Source organism: Bos grunniens, chromosome 1, assembly GCF_055505025.1.
Source record: "Bos grunniens cultivar Pamir isolate PY7600 chromosome 1, Bosgru_T2T1.0, whole genome shotgun sequence".
In the NCBI taxonomy this organism is placed as follows: domain Eukaryota; kingdom Metazoa; phylum Chordata; class Mammalia; order Artiodactyla; family Bovidae; genus Bos; species Bos grunniens.
In genome coordinates this window covers 104211834-104235747 of record NC_141165.1, presented here as the reverse complement: position 1 = coordinate 104235747, position 23914 = coordinate 104211834, and the positions used below count along the sequence as shown (strand labels likewise).

The 23914-nt window shown below is 42.8% G+C and overlaps 2 protein-coding genes across 28 annotated transcripts in view; one reads left to right on the top strand and one right to left on the bottom strand.

The window, feature by feature from the left end:
- The window catches only part of HHLA2 (HHLA2 member of B7 family), a 162269-nt gene extending 148627 nt beyond the window's left edge, over positions 1 to 13642 (top strand). For 20 of the 22 annotated variants that reach the window (XM_086407830.1, XM_086407827.1, XM_086407819.1 and 17 more), the window contains 4 exons: positions 3326 to 3643; positions 5904 to 6029; positions 8034 to 8092; positions 8721 to 13642. In XM_086407830.1, the coding sequence (XP_086263956.1) occupies positions 3326 to 3643; positions 5904 to 6029; positions 8034 to 8092; positions 8721 to 8804 (587 nt within the window). In that variant the 3' untranslated portion in view covers positions 8805 to 13642. The remainder of the gene's footprint in view (positions 1 to 3325; positions 3644 to 5903; positions 6030 to 8033; positions 8093 to 8720) is intronic. The other 2 variants (XM_086407832.1, XM_086407833.1) reach the window with 1 other exon arrangement.
- The window catches only part of MYH15 (myosin heavy chain 15), a 125590-nt gene continuing 112929 nt past the window's right edge, over positions 11254 to 23914 (bottom strand). For 5 of the 6 annotated variants that reach the window (XM_086407710.1, XM_086407726.1, XM_086407716.1 and 2 more), the window contains 4 exons: positions 23570 to 23740; positions 21457 to 21561; positions 14445 to 14540; positions 12085 to 13610 (listed from right to left, as the gene is read on the bottom strand). In XM_086407710.1, coding sequence (XP_086263836.1) covers positions 13380 to 13610; positions 14445 to 14540; positions 21457 to 21561; positions 23570 to 23740 — 603 coding nt within the window. In that variant the 3' untranslated portion in view covers positions 12085 to 13379. Of the gene's footprint in view, positions 11482 to 12084; positions 13611 to 14444; positions 14541 to 21456; positions 21562 to 23569; positions 23741 to 23914 lie in introns of those variants that run through there. The other variant, XM_086407733.1, reaches the window with a different exon arrangement.

Genomic DNA, 23914 nt, shown 5'->3' with positions numbered 1-23914 from the left:
TGCCCTGCTTCATTCTGTACTCCAAGGCCAAATTTGCCTGTTACTCCAGGTGTTTCCTGACTTCCTACTTTTACATTCCAGTCCCCTATAATGGAAAGGACATCTTTTTTGGGTGTTAGTTCTAGAAGGTCTTTTAGGTCTTCAGAGAACTGTTCAACTTCAGTTTCTTCAGCATTACTGGTTGGGGCATAGACTTGGATTACCATGATATTAAATGGTTTGCCTTGGAAATAAGCAGAGATCATTCTGAAGTTTTTGAGATTGCATCCAAGTACTGCATTTTGGACTCTTTTGTTGACCATGATGGCTACTCCATTTCTTATAAGGGATTCCTGCCAAAAGTAGTAGATATAATGGTCATCTGAGTTAAATTCACCCATTGCAGTCCATCTTAGTTCGCTGATTCCTAGAATGTCAACATTCACTCTTGCCATCTCCTGTTTGACCACTTCCAATTTGCCTTGATTCATGGACCTAACATTCCAGGTTCCTGTGCAATATTGCTCTTTATAGCATCGGACCTTGCTTCCACCACCAGTCACATCCATAACTGGGTGTTGTTTTTGCTTTGGCTCCATCCCTTCGTTCTTTCTGGAGTTATTTCTCCACTAATCTCCAGTAGCATATTGGGCACCTACCGACCTAGGGAGTTCATCTTTCAGTGTCCTATCTTTTTGCCTTTTCATACTGTTTATGGGGTTCTCAAGGCAAGAATACTGAATTGGTTTGCCATTCCCTTCTCCAGTGGACCACATTCTGTCAGACCTCTCCACCATGACCCGTCCATCTTGGGTGGCCCCATATGGCGTGGCTTAGTTTCATTGAGTTAGACAAAGCTGTGGTCTGTGTGATCAGATTGGCCTGTTGTCTGTGATTGTGATTTCAGTCTGTCTGCCCTCTGATGCCCTTTCTCAGCTCCTACCGTCTTACTTGGGTTTCTCTTACCTTGGATGTAGGGTATCTCTTCACGGCTACCCCACGTCTGAGGTAAGGAGCAGCGGCTGCACTTAGCTGGAGCAGCTGTGAAGAGATACCCCACATTTTAGTTCACTGATTCCTAAATGTCGATGTTCACTCTTGCCATCTCCTGTTTGACCACTTCCAACTTGCCTTGATTTATGGACCTAACATTCCAGGTTCCTGTGCAATATTTCTCTTTACAGCATCAGACCTTGCTTCCATCACCAGTCACATCCATATTTGGGTGTTGTTTTTGCTTTGGCTCCATCCCTTCATTCTTTCTGGAGTTATTTCTCCACTGATCTCCAGTAGCATATTGGATACCTAGCGACCTGGAGAGTTTATCTTTCAGTGTCCTATATTTTTGCCTTTTCATACTGTTCATGGGGTTCTCAAGGCAAGAATACTGAAGTGGTTTGCCATTTCCTTGTCCAGTGGACCACATTTTGTCAGACCTCTCCACCATGACCCATCCATCTTGGGTGGCCCTACACGACATGGCTCATAGTTCCACTGAGTTAGACAAGGCTGTGGTATATGTGATTAGTTTGGTTAGTTTTCTGTGATTGCAGTTTTCAGTCTGTCTGCCCTCTGATGGAGAAGGAAGAGGCTTATGGAAGCTTCCTGATGGGAGAGACTGAGGGGGAAACTGGGTTTTGTTCTCATGGGTGGGGCCATGCTCAGTAAATGTTTAATCCAATTTTTTGTTGATGGGTGGAGCTGTCTTCCCTCCCTGCTATGTATCTGGGGCCAAACTATGCACAGGGTTCCCTTTTGTCCACATCTAACCAACACTTGTTGTTTGTTTGTTTTTTTGATAGTAGTGGTTCTGACAGGTGTGAGGTGATAGCTCATTGTAGTTGCATTGATTTGCATTTCCCTGATGATTAGTGATGTTGAACTTTTCAGGTGCCTACTGGTCATATGTATGTCTTATTTGGGAAAATTATTCATTATCCTTATATGATGTTAATAGTATGGGCCACTAATATTCACTCTTCATCAGCCAAGTAGCAATGGAAATGTGGGAAAGGGTTGAAAATATTAAATTGTAAATATTTTATTTGGAAAATCATAATTTCTCTTGTTTATTCAGAATTGAGTATCCTGAAGTTCCATTGGTTCCTTACGTTTAGTGCTGTTTTGTCTTGTTGAGGATCCATTATGTGCCAAACTTTGTCACTCAGCCTGTGAACCTCAGAACCAGCTGTATACTAGATGCTGTGGACTCTCACTTATGGATCCACAGTATCTAGTACAAACATGTAAAAATAAAACTAAACCGGGCAAGTAGCATACAAAAAGAGTGATTAAATCTGTTCACTACGGTTCGGTATGGATCAGGTTGTTACAGAATATATGCTTAAGGAATTGCATACAGGCTGAACTTTAAAGGAGTAGTAGGGAATTTCAGGAGAACATAGGCATTCTAGATAAAAAAACATAGTATATGCAAAAGCAGAGATGGGGGTAAATATTGCCTGAATTTGTGGACGTATAACTGGTTGAGAGTGAAACTGAAGTATCAAGAGTTAAGCCTAGAGAGGAAGGCAAAAATCAGATCAAATGCCTTCATCTTGCTAAGGAGCTTGAGCTGGCCTGGAGGTAGTTCGGAGCCAAAGAAGGATATGAAGCATCGGAGAGACTGGAAGTTGTATTTTAGATGGCTTCTCTGGTATCACTCTTTCACAGGTGGACTGTTGTGTTTTAGATAGCTTGCTTTGGCATCACTCTCTCGCAGGTGGACTGCAGAGTAGGTGAGTCTAAAACCAGGGAGGATAATTCATGGCGGTCCATAGAAGTCAGCTGGCAGAACAGGAAGGACAATGGGCTGCTAACTCTGGAGGGGAAGCCGAGAATACCCAGCAGACTTCCTGCTCTAAAAGATCGGTCTGGTGGGGAATTCTTGCACATGGCTAGAATACTCATGTGCTAGGAAAAAGACTTTGTTCAGAAAGAGAGATTAAGAAGTGGTTGAGACCATGGAAGTAGCAGAGACTACTAGGTAGTACATGGTGAGAAGAAGGCAGCCTGGGGAACACCAGCATTCAAGAGGTCAACAGAAGACTGCTGAGTTAAAAACGCTGGTAACTGGTAGCAGCACTCGAGTGATCATGCTCAGGTTTTAGGAGTTGAAAACCAGGTGTGTCATCTCCTTAGCTGGCCCAGGCTTGGGCCTCCTTGAAGCCTAAACTTAACCTTGGTGGGTGACTTTAAAATAGTGGTATAAAGCTTTTAAGAAACTCCACAGCACAAATATCTCACTGCTTTCCAAAAAGTGTTTTCAAAGATATTTCTAAGTATAACTTAGAAAATTCATTTGAAAAATTTTTCATTTATCTTTACTTTTCTATTCTGTTGTTAGATGTCCTTCATAAAATGCAAAGTGAAAATGTTTTACTCTTGTGTAAACCTGAAAACAGTTTTTTCCCACCAAATCAAGACTTCACAGTCACTTGGTACAGAGTGGAAAGCGGGAGTGCCTTGCTCCTGGCTTACTTTAAGAACTCCTCACAAGAAACACTTATCAATCAACCTCGACTTTCATGGAAAGAAGAGCTGATAAACTCACGTGACTTCTCTTTAACTGTGAAGAATCTTCATCTTTCAGACAGTGGGGAGTATTTGTGCGATATTTCATCAAATGAAAGTACCTTACTCACCAGCCAAACACTGCATGTAGGTAAGTTACAAGTAGGGTTGGACATGGGTTTCAGGTACAGAAGTAGAGATTGTGAACATCAAATAGGAAATTAGGTTGGCATTTCAAGAATACCTTTGAATAGAATTTCTGAAAATACTGTTTACAGGGATACTCCCAGTCAAAATGGTAGATAGTTTCCTTTCTTCAACCACACGAAAGCCTTGCACTGAAAAATAAAAGGAAATTACTCCCAGAAGATTTCCCTTTTAGGGTTTCAGAGCTTCAGAAATGGAAGACAGAACCTCTATGTTTTGTTACTCTGTGGGCTGAGCATCTTCAATTCCTGCTTACCATTGTGCTGATATGTGCCTTAGGGTCTGGGCCTGGGGAGAGAAAGCTGTGCAGGCATGGTGGGAAGTTAGAACTGAAGCTTCTGCTACAGGCTATTGAAGCATGGTCTGTAAACCTGGTGAAAACAGTCATCAGAGGACATTTGAAACATTAAGGTTGTGCCTAATTTGGCTCATTTTTTACCTCTCAGTTCAGTTCAGTCGCTCAGTTGTGTCCGACTCTTTGCGACCCCATGAATTGCAGCACGCCAGGCCTCCCTGTCCATCACCAACTCCCGGAGTTCACTCAAACTCATGTCCATTGAGTCAGTGATGCCATCCAGCCATCTCATCCTCTGTCGTCCCCTTCTCCTCCTGCCCACAATCCCTCCCAGCATCAGGGTCTTTTCCAATGAGTCAGCTCTTCCCATGAGGTGGCCAAAGTATTGGAGTTTCAGCTTCAACATCAGTCCTTCCAATGAACACCCAGGACTGATCTCCTTCAGAATGGACTGGTTGGATCTCCTTGCAGTCCAAGGGACTCTCAAGAGTCTTCTCCAACACCACAGTTCAAAAGCATCAATTCTTCGGCACTCAGCTTTCTTCACAGTCCAACTCTCACATCCATACATGATCACTGGAAAAACCATAGTCGACTAGACGGACCTTCATTGGCCAAGTAATATCTATATCTCTGCTTTTCAATATACTATCTAGGTTGGTCATAACTTTCCTTCCAAAGAGTAAGCTAATTGCCACAACTCATTGTTTAAAATATTTCTACTTCAGTATCCATAGAATCAAGGAATGTGTACTCATGAAGTTGACTGTCTAGGGGGGCTGATCACCTTATCCTTCAGCAGTTGACATCATGGGAGACCATGGCACCTCTCTATATTTATTAAAATGAGTCAGTGGAACATATGTTTTATAAATGTACTTGGCATTCTAATTTTGAATGTTACCTCCTATAATACAAATTATAACAATTCTAGTTCCAATCAAGAGGCTGAAAAGATTTCAGGTTCCTCCAGTTATTCCTGAGGAACTCCAAGCACCATTGGTTATCTTGGTGGTCACCTGTCACTTTTTACTCAAGATCATGGCTCCTATTCAGCTTTTCTCATCATCTCTGTACCTCTTATCTCTATTCCTCTAGGATCCTGCCTTTTCCAAGCCAAGGGTACACTGTGCCCTACCTTCATCCCCCAAGGAAAACACTAGGCTGCAGTTAGTTTGTAGTCATAATTACTCCTTTGTAAAAGGGCATGGCAACCCTTCTAGTATTCTTGGAGAATCCCTTGGACAGAGGAGCCTAGCGGGCTACAGTCCATGGGGGTCACACACACAAAAATATGTTAATTCCCTTATTACAATATAAAACAAAGACTTAAAATGCATAAAAAACTCATTGCCTCTCAAGTTTTCAGACTTTTTCCTCTCTTGACTCCCATCCCCACTATGGCCCAAATTGTTTAATATCAGCTTTGGCAGATTCCCCCAATAGATATATTAGATGGGGTGATGTCCTAAGTTGCTTCAGTCATGTCCAACTCTTTTTGACACTATGGACTGTAGCCTGCCAGGTTCCTCTGTCAGTGAGATTCTCCAGGCAAAAATACTGGAGTAGATTGTCATGCCCTCCTCCAGGGGATCTTCTTGACCCAAGGATTAAACATTCATCTTTTATGTCTCCTGCATTGGCAGAAGAATTCTTTACTACTAGCGCCACCTGAGAACTGGGAAGTATTATTTATGCTCATGAAAAACACTGATCCAGACAGGGCTGTTGTTTGTGTCTTTAATGGGTCTTTTCATTAGGAAAAGTCTTTTCACTAATATGATATCTGCTTCCCATGCAGAATGCAGAAATAGCTACTTTGAATAAACATACTCACCCAGCTATACATTTTCTTTTGTTATCTGGTAACTTTTCTTGCAGCTATAGATTTTCTGTTTGTCTTATTTAGAAGCAAGCCCAAGAGCGCCTGCTGGGATAATTGTTCCAGTTTTGGTGGCCGTTGTATCGGCAGTTTTGTTGCTGTCGGTGGTCCCTCGAGCTGTTAGATCAAAAAGATGCATCGGTTTCCACAGAGGTACTATCTCATGGGGGCTTTGGTCTCATGCCCAGGGGTTCAGGTGGAGGCATATCCAAGATGGCAAGTGAGTCCATGGAATTCTCCAGGCCAGAATACTGGAGTGGGTAGCCGTTCCTGTCTGCAGGAGGTCTTCCCAACCCAGGGACTGAACCCAGATCTCCCACATTGCCGGCGGATTCTTTACCAGCTGAGCCATCAGGGAAGCCCTTGTTAATAGTTGCTACTGCTCAAAACAACATTGTCCTTGATGAGCCATTTTATTTTAATCATGGGAAGTTTTTTAAAACTTTTTCTAAATTTTCTGCTAGAAAACTTACAGTAATTTAATTACTTGTAGTAATTCAACATGATACTAAGATTCCACGGTCATAGGACTTCTTAAAAGACTTTGCTTTTATCAACAAATTTAGATTGGTGAAAAACTTAAGATTTACTTATTTCCACATTTTACAGGTCAGAAAATTAGAATCAAAAAAGATAACGCAAATGCTAAATAGGCATCTGAAACAGACTTACAGGCAGCACCTGAGATGACCCAGGTAACTAGTGGCAGAGGTAGATCTTGGCCCCATGAAGCTCTCACTGATTTCATCATCTCTCTAAGAAAGCTCTGAGTGTCCTGGGAGGTTGAGACAGATTCAGTGTCCCTTCTTCCGATTGATATTTTCCTATTGCCCCTGCTGAAGTCAGGGTTATTTGGTCATTGTGGACACCATTATTGAAGGTAGTGCTTTAAGGGTGATAGTGAGCAAGGATTTCATCTGTTGCAGCCCTGTGATTGTCTATGTGAATAAGCAGGCCATTGCCCTTGATGTTCCTGTCCCTTAGCTGCCAGAAGTAGGGAAAAAATGGGAGGTTTCAGGTAGTCTAGTTTGTCTTCACCATGCAAAACCTAATATCATGGTACTTGAGATTGGGTTCAAGTTCTAGGAGAGGGGGCACTACTCAAGAATGACGGTTTAGTTTCTATAGTGGAAGTGTGCGCAAGTGAAGTTCCAACACAAAGCACCTGGCACACTCAAAACTGGAGAAAGGGGAGCACAGAAGAGACTGCACCCCTCAGAGCTTTGCTGGAAGCCCTCAATCTAAAGGGACAAGGAGGAGGAATAGTGCCCAAAACCTGAAAGGAGAGAGTCACAGGACCAGCTGTGTTGTAAGGAAGGTGGCTTCACATAGAGCACACAGCCAGAGTAAGGTGACCTGACACGGAAGGAGCTAGGAGAAGAAACACCTGACTTTGCCCCTCCTGCCCTCTGATCTCCACCCCAGATGAAAGCAGAGGGAAGAGAAGCCCTGCAGGTAGAACCCATCCAGGTCAGCATCCCAAGGCAGAGAGCAGGACGGATTCTGATTCTGGAGGAGCAGTCAGATGTCAGCAAAAAACACATCAGGGCGTGGGCCACTTAAAAAAATAAAACAGAGTGTTCCATAGTTTGTGGTCTGAATTTTTTTATGCCCCCTTTTCCTGTCCATCACCACCTTGGCTCTTTTCCATTGTTTATAGTTAGTAGGCATCAGGCCAACCATCTTAGAGAGCCAGGAGCTTCTGGCTTGCTTGAACTGCCTTTATCCCTGCTTTGGAGCACCTGAATTTACTGCTGTGTGTTTTTGATGAAGTATTTCTACATTAAGGACATTTTTAATGCTGTTTGTTGGAAAAAGATACAAAGAGGGGAGTGACTAATGTGATTCTAATAACATAATCATACTCAGGTGGGGCATCCCTGGTGACTCACATGGTAAAGAATCTGCCTGCAATGAAGGAGACCTGGGTTTGATCCCTGGGTTGGGAAGATCCCCTGGAGAAGGGAATGGCAACCCACTCCAGTATTCTTACCTGGAGAATTCCATGGACAGAGGAGCCTGGCAGGCTACAGCCCATGGGGTCACAAAGAGGTGGACACGACTGAACAACTATTTGTTCTTACTGAGGTGGGAATAAGGGAGAATTGGGGTGTTGGCAAAAAGATGTCTCTTTAAGTTTTGTTTTTTTTCCTGTAGAAAGGCATCCACCTACTAATCAGGACTCTAGCAGTGCTGGTACTACAGAAGAACATGTGGTAAGGCATTTCCTTTATCAAACTATTTATAAGAATGCTATGGTAAAAAGCTAATTGAACTTTTGACTGATTCACACATTATCTTGCAGGACTTTTACACAGATAAAAGGCAGGAGGGGTTGCAGGATAATAGAACAGGAAAAAATACACTTAGGCTCTGCCACTGTCTGTAATTAAACTGGTCCTAGTTGCTTAAATAAGTGCTTGCTCATCTCATTTCCAACTGTTACTTGTAAAGACCTCAAATGGCACTATGCACCAATGTACTTACTCTTCGCTGGAAACATGGGGTTGTATAGAAGTGGAAGGAAATACAGATAAAGTAGAGAAAAGCAAACTACAGTTTCTGCGCAGACTTAGACTACTGACCTTCTACACTTTTCCAGCCAACTAGGTTCCTTTCAGAACTGATAATTCACTTATGAATTTATAGCTTGCTTGTATACTTTTTTGCTGCACACCTTTTATTATTTATGACTTCCATTAATCAGGATACATAACAGCAAAGAGTGGGATAAACTTGTTTTTCTATTTGTTAAAATCTCAGGAACATCTAGCAGGGAAATTAAAATTGATAAGATCTAACTTCATAACTACTAATAACTGTCTCATGGATCTCTGATTACAGATGCAAACAGAAGCTTACAGTTCCCCACCTCCAAAAAACCAAAACAAAACACTACTACCGTTAATATTAAAATGGCTATTCTGACATAAACAACAACTATTTTGAGTCCATGTTTCTTGATTCTAGGCTCTTTCAGATTATCTACCCAATACAGGAACTGAAGACAGAAGTTGACAACACAGCACAAACATCTGTAATATCCTATGACCTCACCTCCCCTTTCTTCACTGTGATTCCAGCAATGGTTTGTCATGACCTGACAATTCTACCATTTCAAAAACCTGTGATACTGTAAAAAGAATAGTCACATTCTCTCTTCAAAAACTAAGACTCATTCTCAGGCCCCCCACCTGCATCAAGATTATAAATGCCTGGATACCAAGGATTCCAATTCAGCTTGGATAAAAGAACTCTCTCATTTATTTACATTCCTGCTGCAACCAAGTTTCTCAGAAGAAACAAATCACTAAGAGATGATTCAAAATCTGATCAACTAATGATGGGTGAGTGGTAGAAGCAAAAATCATCTGAGTGAAAAGGTGAAAAACCAGGGCCAAGAAAACAAAGCAATTGACGTGCTAAAGTATTGTATTCTAGTTTTATATGAATGGTTAATATCAGCCTAATCTACTAGATTTAGTATGGTGGATCTTAGGGACCCCAAAGAGTAAGAATGTCAGTGTCTCTAAGACAACCCAAGGTGCAAAAGGCCCTATCAACTCAAGAACTGACATCCCTGGGGTTGGGTTATACTATCCAACACCAGGGTTTCATAGCTGAGTGACCCCGATTATTAAGATAATTTACTCTTTGGCTCAGTTGTCATTTTGTTAATCAGATTTCTAATAAATCTAAATTTTCATATACATTTTTATGCAAGGAGAGAATGGATAACTCAGGTGACTAGATGATCTGTTCTCCTTAATGTTATTATCAATGTGTTAAAAAGGAAGCCTAACTAGGACTTTTATGACAATCACATTTTTAAGCCTATAGTTCATGGGAGAACACCAACCCCAGTTGTGTGTTAATGCCACTTGGTCCAGTTTTCTGTATCAGCGGACTCATTCACAGTCTGTTTTGCACAGAGTTTTGTTGACCTCAGGTATGTGCTGCAGTGTTGTGACCAGTGTCCATCACAAATTGTAGAGTACTAAGGACGCATAAAGAAAATCTGTAGAAAAGGACATAGGGCACTTGGTGAGGAGAATATGCTCAGAACTGAATCTTACTGTGATGAGGGTGACAAATTTAAAGACCCAAGCCAGCACATTGAGGATGGCAGATAAGAAGGACCCTGTGTCTTTCAACACTGCTGAGCTTAATCTTAGAGTCAGGTTGGATCGGAGAGGCAGAGTGCTGAGAATGACAGAACAAGGATTTGTCATAGACGTTCAACACTGTACCACCGTGGGCAGCGGTGAAGAAGTCTGCGCCAGCCTGCCCCCTCCACATCTGGTGCTGTCCCTGAGGTCGCTGTTGGGCAGACGTGCCAGTGTCAGGAAGGAGAGCTGGACATGGAGTGAGGATGAGCTGGAATTTATAAGAACAAACTGGATCCCATGCTGTCTCTTGGAGCCTCTAGATTCTATGCTGGGAGTGACCTGTAAGACAGGCCAGCGCCTACTGCCATGGAGCCACAGGCCTGCCTGGTGAGGACTCTGACAGGAGCTGCGGCCCATCCCAGCTAGCTCACCCTTTCAGCCTTGAGGAATATCTGCCAGCTATCACTGTACTGGGACCATACATTGACTGTATGAGCATAAAAACAATATCTTCTCCCTCACTTCTGCTTCTCAAATCGGGTGCATTTTTCTTTTGTGACCAACTGTAATCCAGAACCACAGAGAGAAGGGAATTCTAGGAAACGTACCTCCAGCTTAGCCACATTGGTACAATACAGACAGCATACCAGTTATCGCTAAACTGAGCATCTCGTGTGGGAGGGTGCTTCAGTGTTGCCCCAGCATGTAGCATACATGCTTTGTGTCAGGAAAACCCTCCTACCTAACTATGACTATAGGTAAATCACTGTAAACACTAAGACTAGCCTGCTGTCTCCCACCGTCAGTGGCTAAAAATAGACTCATGGATGTAGAAATGAGTCAAGCAGAACTCCCCAGGGACCATAACATAGCTCATGTCTTCTATGAATATTACTCATTAAGATGCAATATGAACAAAGTATTTTTTTAAACATCAAAATTTAAAAGATTCTTGCATCTATTTAATCTTTCATGTGAAATGTTTACTTACATCTGAGGATCAAAAAATTCCCCACTACCCTTGAAAGCAACAATATTTCCTTTTATTATTACGTTTCCTGATCACCTTGTTTAAACTACTTTTGACGCAGCATATTTTTAAAAATGTTTCCCAAATGAATGGATATATCAAAACAGAGACTTTTAAATAGAAGAACAAACTAGTGGTTACCAGTAGGGAGAGGAGTACCAGGGAGGGAAAGAGGATTAAAAGGTACAAAGCACCAGGTACAAAATAAATAAGACACAAGAATGCAATGTGCACCAGAGAGGATATAAGCAGTATTTTATAGTCATTTTAACTGGAGTATAACCTACAAATATTGAAGCACTATGTTATTATACTTGAAACTAATGTAACATTGTAAAGCAGCTGTGCATCAATCTAAAGGTGTATACTTCAAATGCAACTTAAGTTTCTGGTCAGAAAATAGTACCTCCTTGTACTTTTCCAGCCTCTATCCTTTATAAATGAGGACGGCTCATTCTTCATGGACCTGAAAAATAGAATATCAGCATGTTCTATGAGATTCCTGTGACTTTCATCAGTGGGACATACACCCAGAACGAAGCCCAGTGCTTTCCAGTCATAAGCAGGCCTTAGCCAGCTCTTCATTAGCTTCGAAGGGAGGCAGGGAATTGAGGCAATTATCTGCATGAGAGAAAGCAGACCCCAGTAATTCACCGCAAGGGCGTGCTTAGTCACTCAATTTTCTGCCCGCCTTGCATTGCCAGTAAAGGCAGCACCCTCTGGAGAAGACCCCAGAAGGGAGAGATGACATGCATCACCAATTCGCTCCCCAGACCTGATGCACAATTCTATCAGAAAACCGTTTCCTTTGGTTTATGACAGTGGAGAGATGTTCAGGCTCTCCTTCTGTGAATGGAAAACAATTAGTCACTGCATTGCCAAGGACGATTTTCCTATCATCTCTGGCCTCTCAGAAGCAATTTCTGCTTCACTCATTTTATTCTTTGTTGGAAATAACTGTGACAAAGTCGAAAGCATTACATCTGTTTCCGAGGCCCTCCGACCTCATGCAGCTGAGTGCAATTGTAGCATGTGCGAAGCATTTCCCTAAACAAATCCATCACAGGGGGTTGCTGGGCAGCTTCCACACAGAAGACCCTGATCCCAGGCTGTAACACTTTGCAGATTGAGGCCAGAGTTCAAACCACTTAGCTGGACCTCTCAATATAGGCCTTCTCCCTGAGACTATTTGCTCATCAATAAGAAATTTCTAGAGCCTGCAAAAGTCTCATATTTTTCATATTTGGATCCAAATATATTAAATACGACCAAATTTTAGTCTCTTCTTCAAAAGAGATCCTTTGATCTCCCATAGGGTAGTATTTACTATTTGTTACCCTCTCTCTTTTTTTTGCAAGTTTACTAGTAATTCATTTTAAAAACTGAAATGGTGGTGCCTGTGCTAAGTGCTCTGTAGGCATTCTATGGAGTGTATACAACCTCTTTTAATCTGCTTCTCCTAAAGCCAGATCTCATTTAACAACTGTTTCTAGTAACAGTCTCAGTGAGGAAGCTGAGCTCAGTGCCATAGTATGAATGTTTTTGTCCCCCCACAAAATTCACATGTTGAATTTCTAACCCCAACAGTGGTGGTATTAGGAGCTGGGGCCTTTGTGAAGGGATTAGGTCATGAGATTGAGTCCTCATGCCTGGGAGTAATGTCCTTAAGAAAGAAAGACTCCAGAGAGCTTCTTCCCTTCTTTCTACCATGTGAGGTTACAATGGGAAGAGGTTGTCTATAAGGAAGTAGCCCTCACCTGATTCCACATCTGCCAGCTCCATGACCCTGGACTTCACAGCCTTCAGGCCTGTGAGAAGTGTTTGCAGTTTGTAAGCCACGCCATCTCTGGGGTGACATCTCTGAACAGACTAAGATACTGGCCCTGCCAAGCCTACAGCTCCATGTTCTCTGTCACTTTCCCAGGAAAATTAGGGCAGTGGCCCCTACTATTGGAACAGAATTTTCATGGACACAGATGGTAGACAGTTCCTTTCTCTGTTTTAGGGAAGAAAACCAGAAAGCAAGACTCTTGCATTTGTTCTTCATGGCCTCCACTTTAAACCTGTCCCCCTGGGATCTCCATATCCATGTGACACTTGCCCACCACGGAAGAGTTTGCTTAGAATTTCAATCAGATCCATCTGTGCTTCTTTAATCATCATTTCTCCTTGGATGCCTGGCTGTCCTACCCACGTGAATCTAGGCCCAGAGCTCAGAGCCTGCACATTAACCTAGAGTTAAGCATTTGAGAAGTGTAATATAGTGCGCACCCCACTCAAATGCTTACTGTCTCGTCCTACCCAGACAGGTAGAATTAATAAACATGAGAAGATTTTATCGGAAACTCTTTTTCAATGTTGTTTTTAAAAGCCTCTGAAGAAACAATTTTCCATGTGATGACATGAGCCTGAAATACCCAATGCTTTAAAAGTTACAGCAGAACTGAATACCTGACGCACCTTTTTCCCAAACTCTTTTGCTTTCATCTTGAGTTTATTAACTTGAGATTCGGCTATCTCTGCTCTTTCCTTAGCTTCATTCAACTCATGTTGCTGCTTCTTATACTTGGAACGGTATTGATTTGCTTCTGCTTCCTATAAAAATAAAAAATGAAACAAAGAAATCCCTGAGCCTATATGATCATATTTTTTCCTGCCCTGATGTGAGAAAATTGAAAAATGTGAGAAAGGAATCTAAACTTCTGAGTACTGAATGAAATATCATATTTTTGTATGATGTATATGGATTCAGACTTCCTAGCAGGCACCAGATCCATTTTATAACATTTTTTCCCCTGGAAATTGAGAACATAGTTGGCACTTACCACCAACAGGATATAGTCCAGCTTTCACAGATTTGGTATGTGATAGATTAACCATAATTTGTTTTGTAATCAATTTAACATCCTATTCAGGGTAGAGGGTGTCTGTCTTTACTGTTATAAGGCTCCTCTGTCCACGGGATTTCCCAGGCAAGAACACTAGAGTGGATTGCCATTTCTTGCTCCAGGGGATCTTCCCCACTCAGAGTTAGAACCCACATCTCCTGCACTGATGTCTCCTGGATTCTTTACCACTGAGCCACATGAGAAGCCCCACAGGATGATTACCCAACCAAAATTTTCTATCTCTACATGACACCATGCTCCTATTTGGCTTATATCACACAATGCATATGTTTGGGTGTAAGCAAAGGTCAAGGGAGAGAGCTTTGGCTCCCTGAAGGGAAAAGTTGCACAGATTTTAACTATAGGTGATAATTCTAGCATGCACATTAAAAAAAAAAAAGAGAGAGAGAGAATGAGCAGACTTTAAGCTGAGCTGGTCCTCTCTGACAAGCTGCCTCTTTAGCTCAGGGCCACATATCTCCATTAATCAAATGTAAATGGCTAGGAAATCCATGAGGCTGCAACTGCCTCAGGCACTTACCGCTGACTCGATTTGCTGCTTGTAACTTTGTACTTTTAGCTGAAGATTATCCATCAGAGTCTGCATCCTGCTCATATTTTTCTTATCTTCCTCTACCTGCAAAGTACAGGTTTGTATGTAAAGGTGATTTGAAGGATCCAGCAGTTTGCATTGGGTGTAGCCTCACATGAGGAAATGAGAGTAAGGAGAATTTATTAAAGACCATATGTAGAACCATGATTTGAAAAATGAGTTTAACTCTACTTATCCCAAGTTCCAACAAATTAATAAACACAGCTCAGAGCAATGACACAGAACTCCCAGCCTTTGTTAAAATGGAAGTTAAAGCCATTAGTTTTAATTTGGACTTCAGTCTGCCCAGCCCAGCCAAGCCACACCTGCCTGTGGTTTCTCAGTGCCCACCTGCAGCCCCCCATCAAACCAATTCTTTCCTTGAACTTTCTAACTGACCCTTGGCTTTAGGTAATGGAACTGTTAGGGGAAGCACACTGATTGAAACCTCCCACCCTGGCCAGGCACCATAGTAACCATTTGCATGAGTTGTTTTATGACAGGAGATCCTGATGAGGAATATGGAATAAGCCACCACCAACCAGAAGAGTTTGGGAAAGGTCGAAAGGAGACACCGCATGTCCGTCCACTTCCCAGAATCCCTCTCGCTAGCATCCATCTTGGCTGAGCAATGCGTGTGCCACCAGGAAAGACTCTGAATTAGAATGATTGGCCAAAGACCACACAGAAACTAATCCCATCACCATAAAACCTGAGACTGCGAGCCACGCGGCAGAGCAGTTCTCCTGGGTTCCCTTACCCTACTGCTCTCCACTCAGGTGCCCTTTCCCAATAAAATCTCTTGCTTTGTCAGCACATGTGTCTCCTCAGATAATTCATTGCCAAGTGTTAGACAAGAGCCCAGTTTCGGGCCCTGGAAGGGGTCCCCCTTCCTGCAACAGAACTATAAGAAAGACTAAGTTTACTGGAATTGTGGAATGGGCATTAGCAGAGATAGGAAAATTCCATAAGCTATGGGGACCCTGTTTTGTGTGTTCTTATTGCTTCCATTGAAATCCAGGCTTGGGCTGGAAAAAGGAAATCCAGTAAGACAGTGTTTTTCAAACATGCTCTGTGATGTCCTGGGTATTCTGAGGAGGAAGGAGGGAAGAGACAGACATGCAGGAAGGCTCTGCATGCCACCCCCTTTACCACACCCTTTTAACTAGAGTACTTCCACTTTGGAGCTGTTGAACTGCCCTGAAGGAGAGTATTTAAACTGACTGATGGTTGAGATGAATGATTTAACCAAGACAAACACCTACTGCTCAAACATTTTTCCTAGCTCCATCTTACTTATTCCATCAAGTATCAACTTTTTTGGTGGCTTTCATGGTTTCCCCACTTATCTCCCTCTGCTGCTGCTGCTGCTAAGTCGCTTCAGTCGTGTCCGACTCTGTGCGACCCCATAGATGGCAGCCCATCAGGCTTCCCGTCCCTAAACAATCTCACTCCAACCAGGCTCATCTCCTATGCCCCTTTAGTTATCCTGCTTTTTCCCTCCTTGCTAGGTTTAATGTTTAGCCCCCGGGACACAGCACAGAGGCAGCAGACAGAAATGCTCAGTTTCCCTGAAAGAGACCTATTTGCTTATCTTAGTAGCTACAGTCCAAGGGGGCAGTCTTCTAATTTAACACACATCTCCAGAGACCAGGAAGGCTGGTGGCACCATCTTCATACACTCTCTCTGCCTCACTCTAGGTTTCTGGTATCTCTTGGAAAGGAGCACATGTTTGGTGGCCCAGTTTTCATGGCTGCCACCCAGGGTACATCCCTTGAAAGCTTGGCTCTAGTGGCCAGCAGGACTTACATTCATGGGTCCTACAGGACTGCAGCAGTTTTTAACCACCGCCTCCCCTCAGCATCGGCAGAAGACTGAAGCACCTGGGAAAGCCAGTGGGTGCCATCTTCACATGCCCCACCTAGGCTACCAGTATCTCTGAGAAAGGAGCTTCTGCACAGGTCTGGTGTACTGACTTTTGTAGCTGATGTCCAGAGGATAAATTTCTTATTCTGTCTCTGGGCTTGTGTTCAAGCAAGGGCTTGTGTTCACAGGTTCAATGAGATGATAGCAAACAGAGAAAGAGTTCTTAACTGCATAGCACCACAAGGATCGGGACAGACAGAAATACCCATCTCCCAGTCATTCCCCGAAAGAGCTGTATTTGCATACTTTAAAAGCCCCTGCCTGAGGGTCTGGCCTCCAGTCAGCCCTGAATCTAAGTACTGACTGAGATCCTCCTCTTTGCAATATAATAGACAGTTTTTGAACACTCAACTAAGAGCCCTAAGAACAAAGATGGCTGCTTGGACAGTCACAGAGATTTCAGAGACAACTAACAGCTAGGGTAGATTGAACAATAAAGATCTTCTCTTACATGGGACTATTCATTTAAGATTGGGAGAGTTGCTTTATCTAATGCGTAAACAACAACACAGAGATCAAAAGTTGAAGAAACAAAGTAATATGCTCCAAATGAAGGAATAAGATAAAACCCCAGAAAAGGATAAAGGTAGATGATTTACCTGATAAAAGGTTCAAAATAATGGTCATGAATCTGCTCACCAAGCTCAGGAGAACGATGCATAAACAAAGTGAAAATTTCAACAAAAAGAAAATATTAATATAAAAAAGTACCAAGCAGAAATCACAGAGATAAATATCTGAGCAAAATTTCCAATATAGGCATTCAACAGTAGACTAGATGAAGTAAAAGAAAGGCTCAGTGAACTTCAAGACAAGGCAGTGGAATTCATCCCATAAAAGTAGCAGGAGGAAGTGAATAAAGACAGCTTAAAGGACTTATGGAATAACATCAAGTGGACCAGCATTTGCATTACAAGGGTCTCAGAAGGAGAAGAGAGAAAGAGGCAGAAAAGTAAAATTTTAGGATACAAAATCATTATGCAAAAATAAGTTGTGTTTCTGTACACTAATATGAACTATCAGAAATTAAGAAAACAATCCCATTTATAATTGCATCAAAAAGAATAAAATACTTAGGAATAAATTTAACCAAGGAGGGAAGGTAAAAAACTTGCACACTGAAAACTATATGTGTGTGATGACCCAGGGATGAAAGAGCAGATAACCAAGGAGGATCTTGGAAGGCAGGAATGGAAAAACCAGACCCTTATCGTCCTTCCCTCCCCCATGTTGTAACTATTAATAGAAACAGTATAACTTGTCTCCCCTCCTACCCCATAGGGAGGAGGTATTTGCCTTACTCTTACCTGCCTCATCCAATCAGCAAATGAGCCACAAGACCCCAATCCCACTCCTTGTACCCTGGGTATAAAAGTAGACTAAGGACCCCTGTTCAACATCAGTTTTCCCTTGAGCTGGGAAAATTCACCTCAAGTTTTGAGTTTTCCCTTTCCAACAGCATCTCCCACTCTAATAAACTTTATTTCCCTCTCATTGTGTCTTATGTCTGGAAATTCTTTTCCAACCTGTGCCCAGAACACGACAATACAGCACTGATGAAAGAAATTGAAGAAGACACAAATCGTGGAAAGCTGTTTTGTGCTTGTGGTTTGGAAGAATTAATGTTAAAATGTCCATACTACCCTAAACAATCTACAAAGTCAATGCAGTCACTATCATTTTTCACAAAAATAGAATGGAACCACAAAAGGCCCTGGGTAGTCAAAGTAATCTTGAGGAAGAAGAACAAAGCTGAAGGCATCTTGCTTTCTGATTTCAAACATATTACAAAGGTATAGTCACTGAAACAGTATATATTAGAATAAAAACAGACATGCAGATCAACTGAATGGAATAAAGAGCCCAGATATATTCATATATACATGGCCAATTAATGCAAAGGAGCCAGAATATATAATGGGGGAAAGACAGCTAGTTCTTCAATAAGGGGTGTTGGGAAAACTGGACAACCACACGCAAAAAAGGAAATTTGACCACTATCTTATACTATACATAAACGTGAACTCAAAATGGGGATAAAAACTTGAATCTAAGACCTGGAATCATAAAACTCCTAGAAGACAACACAGAAGGTAAGTTCTGTAACATTGATCTTGATGAATTTTTTGGACACTAAAAGCAAAGGCATTAGAAGCAAAAATAAATCAGTGAGGCTTTCTCTGCCTCAGGCTGCTTGCTCTCCCCTTTATCTTTCCCAGGTGTTGCTGCTGCTGCTGCTGCTAAGTCGCTTCAGTCGTGTCCGACTCTGTGCAACCCCGCAGACGGCAGCCCACCAGGCTCCCCCATCCCTGGGATTCTCCAGGCAAGAACACTGGAGTGGGTTGCCATTTCCTTCTCCAATGCATGAAAGTGAAAAGTGAAAGTGAAGTCGCTCAGTTGTGTCCAACTCTTAGCGACCCCATGGACTGCAGCCTACCAGGCTCCTCCGTCCGTGGGATTTTCCAGGCAAGAGTACTGGAGTGGGGTGCCATCGAGTTCTCCATTCCCAGGTGTTACCTCCCATAAATCTCTTATACTTCTGACTCCACCCTGTCATCTGGTTCCTAGAGAGCCCACCTGAGACCAAATTTTTTTTTCTTATCCCTTGAAATGAAGATACGTATCCACATTTAGATTACTAAGGATTAAATAACACCTACACACAGGTCCCTGAATACACTGCTGCTGCTGCTGCTGTCGCTTCAGTCGTGTCCGACTCTGTACAACCCCATAGACGGCAGCCCACCAGGCTCCCCTGTCCTTGGGATTCTTCAGGCAAGAACACTGGAGTGGGTTGCCATTTCCTTCTCCAATGCATGAAAGTGAAAAGTGAAAGTGAAGTCGCTCAGTCGTGTCCGACTCTTAGTGACCCCATGGACTGCAGCCCACCAGGCTCCTCCGTCCATGGGATTTTCCAGGCAAGAGTACTGGAGTGGGGTGCCATTGCCTTCTCCGCCCTGAATACAGGAGGTAGACAAATGTAAAGTAGAGCAGGTAGATAGCGGGTGGTGGTGGGGAGGAAAACTGTCTTTACCTCCTGTAAGTAATATAGGTTCCTAATCCTATGTCCTGCTTTATAGCATACATTTCTAGACACTGGAGAGGAAAACAGGATGAATTTCCAAATGCTAGAGGGACATATGAGGGGAGATAAATTCTCAGTGGGACTGGCCTTAAAACTCTTGTAGATGCAGTGACACTTGGTTCCCTTTTCCAATGCAGTATGATTTTCCAAGAGGAATTTTTCCTATGAAAGAAAAACCCTATTTATATCCCTTTCAAAATGACATTTTATAATGGCACCTATGATGTACTATCACAAAACACCCTGCCCCACAGTCCTGATGGTTATTTTGATGTTAAAGGAGAGCAGATTGAATTGACTCAACATCTGCCTTGAATATTTCAAAACCAGGTACTGATATCAAGGAATATGGAGGGCTCTCTAATGTCTCTTTAAAGTGACAGGGTCTTGCCTGTTATCTTGTAATAAAAAGTACTCAATAGGTGTTACCTGAGTTGACGGCAGAAAATCATTGCATAATTGAATAGATATACTCTAAGCATTGTGCAGACACTTGGAAGAAATTAAGAAATACACTTCCATGCTAGTACAAGGGGAAGACACAGATTATTGCTATAAAGAAACAAAGATAAAAACACAATAGAATGAGACTGTATTACTTGGGACAATGAAGAAAGTATAGCTTTAGTGCACTGTTGTATAATGAACCTGTTTACAGAAGAAAACTGTAAGAATAATCCATAGGAAAATAAAAAGAAAAAAGCAGACACAATTAACAAGCAGCACTTTGCTTCCTCACGTTGTCTTATCCTTGCTCAAAAGAAGCATAGACTAGCACACCTTTCATGTTTCCCGGGTGTTTACTTCCTGCCCCACACACACCATGAGGCAGTCCCCAGTGGTTTTCACTATAATACCTAGCATGGTCTAAAGAAATGTCAGGCTAATTCGCCTTAGGAAAGAACTACTTATTCAGCAAAGAAGAACTGTACAAATAGCTCATTTCATCTTAATTAGCCCAAGATGGTGCTTCTGAAGCACTCTGCTGTCCTAACAGTACTCTCCTTCCTACTGCAAGGAAGGAACACTTTGATGTCTCTGACACCAACTCAGCCTCGGGGGCCACTATCAGGACTGGCAGATCTCTCATGAGTGCTAAGTTGCTGTAAAGTGGGCACCTAGAGTGAGTTGGCCTTTTCACTGGAACAAGCTATATTGTGTGGCAGAGAGTAACCATCGGCATCTGTGTTTAACTGAAACACACGCATCTGCTCTGTGCCAGGAAGGTGCTGGGCCCAGAGGAGTGAGCAAGATATGTGCTATCATGAGATATCTGGTTTTCTCTGTTTGAAGAAAAGGTAAGACAAGCTGGAAAATGAAAACACAAGTGAAGGAGTAGATTGCTACCCTGGCAATGCATTAGTTACTGGTAACAAGTTTGCCCACTTCTTTTCAATTATTTGCTTAGACATGAAAACAGTCAGAAAGCTGCAGGGGGCCTCTCAGCATTTGCTGTATTCCACCCGGCACCAACACCAGATAGAGTCCTCGGTGGCCTGGAGTGTTTGTGAGACCAGAAAACAAGAGTGGAAACGTCCCCTGCTCCAATTTAACTAGCGCCTCATGCAACCTGCTGGCTGAGTCGCCACCCCAGCCTCCACCAGTCACTTCATTTACACGTTGTTCTCACTCAGCCTCTCACAGGAAGGCATCTTTCCAAAAGTGCTGCAGACATTGCGTGAGAAAAAACAAGGATAGTATAAATAGCTCTTCGCCTCTAATTGCAACTTGTCACTCACATTGTGCTTCCCGAGAGCTCTAAAGAGGGACCAACCCAAATCAGTAATAGCAGAGGAGCTCTGGAAGGACAAGTTGGTGTCTCCTGCTAAGGGAGAGGAACGATGGAGAGAGAACTAGAGGAGTCCTAGGGGGTGGTTTCAGGCTTGAAGGAGCACATCCACCTGAGGTAGGGTGCAGCCAGGCAAGCAGGGAGCGGCTTCTCAGAGTACCTGATGGGTCAGCTCCTTGATGCACCGTTCAAGCCTGTGGGCTCCCCTCTGGGCCTCCGAGTTACGTTGGACTTCGCTCTCCAGTTCAGCCTCAAGTTCACGAACCTGCAAGCAAACCATGGTCTCAGATGATAGGTGGCCAGCCAGCAAGCCAGGAGGGCATTGCAGTGGCCAATTGATACCATCAAGGGAAGATGTGTTTACTCTGGTTCCTGTAGTGGTGGAATAGAGCAAGCTGTCTGGGAAAACTGCCTCGCCAAGTGAGCTGGTCAAACTAGGTGAGCTCATAAAAGGACTGTTTAGACTCTGAAGGATGTGAAAAGCTAATCCATGCAGAGATGATAAGTATCCTCTCTTGGATTACAAAAGTACATACACATGTGCGTATTAGAAGGTACATAAGTATATATAGAGAATAAGCTGCCTTATCTTTTTCCATGTTCAGTTCTGATTCTCTAAAGAAACCAGACCCTGAGTCTATGTCACACATATGTCACCCACAGCCCTGCTAGGTGGGAGAGCTGTAGTACAGATGAGCAGCTGGCCTGTAGCCTTATAGAATTACACGATCAAGGTTAACATCATTCAATAAATATGATGCCTCCTATGCACCAGGGATACAGCAGGGAAAAAAACACAAAAATCTCTCCCCTCTATAAGCATCCATTCTAGTGAATGAAACACACAAAGCAAAGTAAAACATAGATTATGTTAGATGGTGGTAAGTGGAATGGAGAGAAATAAAGCAGGACACAGGGTAGGGGGTTGATAGGGAAGGGTGTCTTTCATACAATTTTGCAATCAAACCAACTAAACAAGGTCCATTCTGAAGGCCTAACTTTCATCTCTGTTTTCCTCCTATGCGTAGTGGCTTTTATTCAGTTCAGTCAGTCAGTCATGTTCGACTCTTTGCAACCCCATGGACTGCAGCATGCCAGGCCTCCCTGTCCATCACCAACTCCCAGAGTTTACTCAAACTCATGTACGCTGAGTTGGTGATGCCATCTAACTAGCGCATTCTCTGTCATCCCTTTCTCCTCCCACCTTCAATCTTTCCCAGCATCAGGGTCTTTTCAGATGAGTCAGTTATTCACATCAGGTAGCCAAAGTATTGGCGTTTCAGCTTCAGCATCAGTCCTTCCAATGAATATTTAAGACTGATTTCCTTTAGGAAGAACTGGCTGGATCTCCTTGCAGTCCAAGGGACCAGTGGCTTTTATTACTCTTCATTTTATCCCGCCACCAATTCTTTTAGAAAATATAGGCAGATGTGTACGTGTCTTCATATTTTCCCTCTTACTTGCACAGAAGGTTATATACTCTCCACATTGCCTGTGCCTTTATTATCATTGTACTACTAGGCATGAACTCCAGAACATTACAACACTCTTCTTCACTCCTTAATCAGTATGATTATACCATAAATGTGTATTGGTATTCCATTATATAGATATATCATAAATGTGCAATGGCAATACTTTCTCAGAGGCCCTTCTGAGGCATGAAAATCCCAGTCAAATATTCTTTCCATTCTTATAGCATCTGTCACATGACCTGTAAATTGTCACTGAAATTGATTCAATAATTTTAAAAATCCTATTTTCAAGCTAGGTCTTTCTAGTCTTCCTATCCTGAAGCTCCCTGAAGGCAGGTACTACATCAATTCTGTCAGTCCTCACTACATCTGCACTAAAGTCTTTTTGGTCCTGGATTTACTTGTTTCCCTCTGCTTTCTCTGGCTGTTAGGATAGAGGCATTCTCCATAGAGCAGATAATGGGAGCAAAGGCAGGGAATCAAGACTGTTGAGAGGATGTTTGGAAACAGTGGGTCCCCAGGCTGTGGGGAGCCTAGTGCCGGGGCGGGTGAAGCTGGGGGAGATACATTCCACTAAGCAGGAAGGCAGGTTTCACCCACTCCAGGAAGAGTCCTGTTTAGTGGCCCAAAGTCAAGAAGAATGAATGAATATACTGAGATCTGACACTCTCAGATGACTGCAAGTGCTACAAGCCAAAGTGAAGAGGGAGGTAGCACTATCTGATGTGATATCCCAAGACAATAAGACTTTGAACTGGGAGTTGTCAAGACCCCATGATTACACAGGCAAACTCCTACCCTGGATTCTAGTTTCTGGATTTGCTTTCTGTTCCCCACTATGGCTGTCTGCTCAGCATCATCCAGCCTCTCTTGTAAGTCTTTAATTGTCTGCTCCATGTTCTTTCTCATCCTCTCCAAGTGGGCATTGGTATCTTGTTCCTTCTTCAGTGCTTCTGACATGTTTGCTATCTAGAAAAGAAGGAAAGGGACTGAGATAATCTGGAAGCCAACAGAGCTGAACATTTTTGTCCCTAGTCTTCAGTTCCTGATGTGACTAAAGGCCATGCCTCGCCTCTGTACTTCATCTCTTCCCACTATGCTCTCCCTAACTTCTGATCCTCGAGTTTGGTAACCATAAGGCAA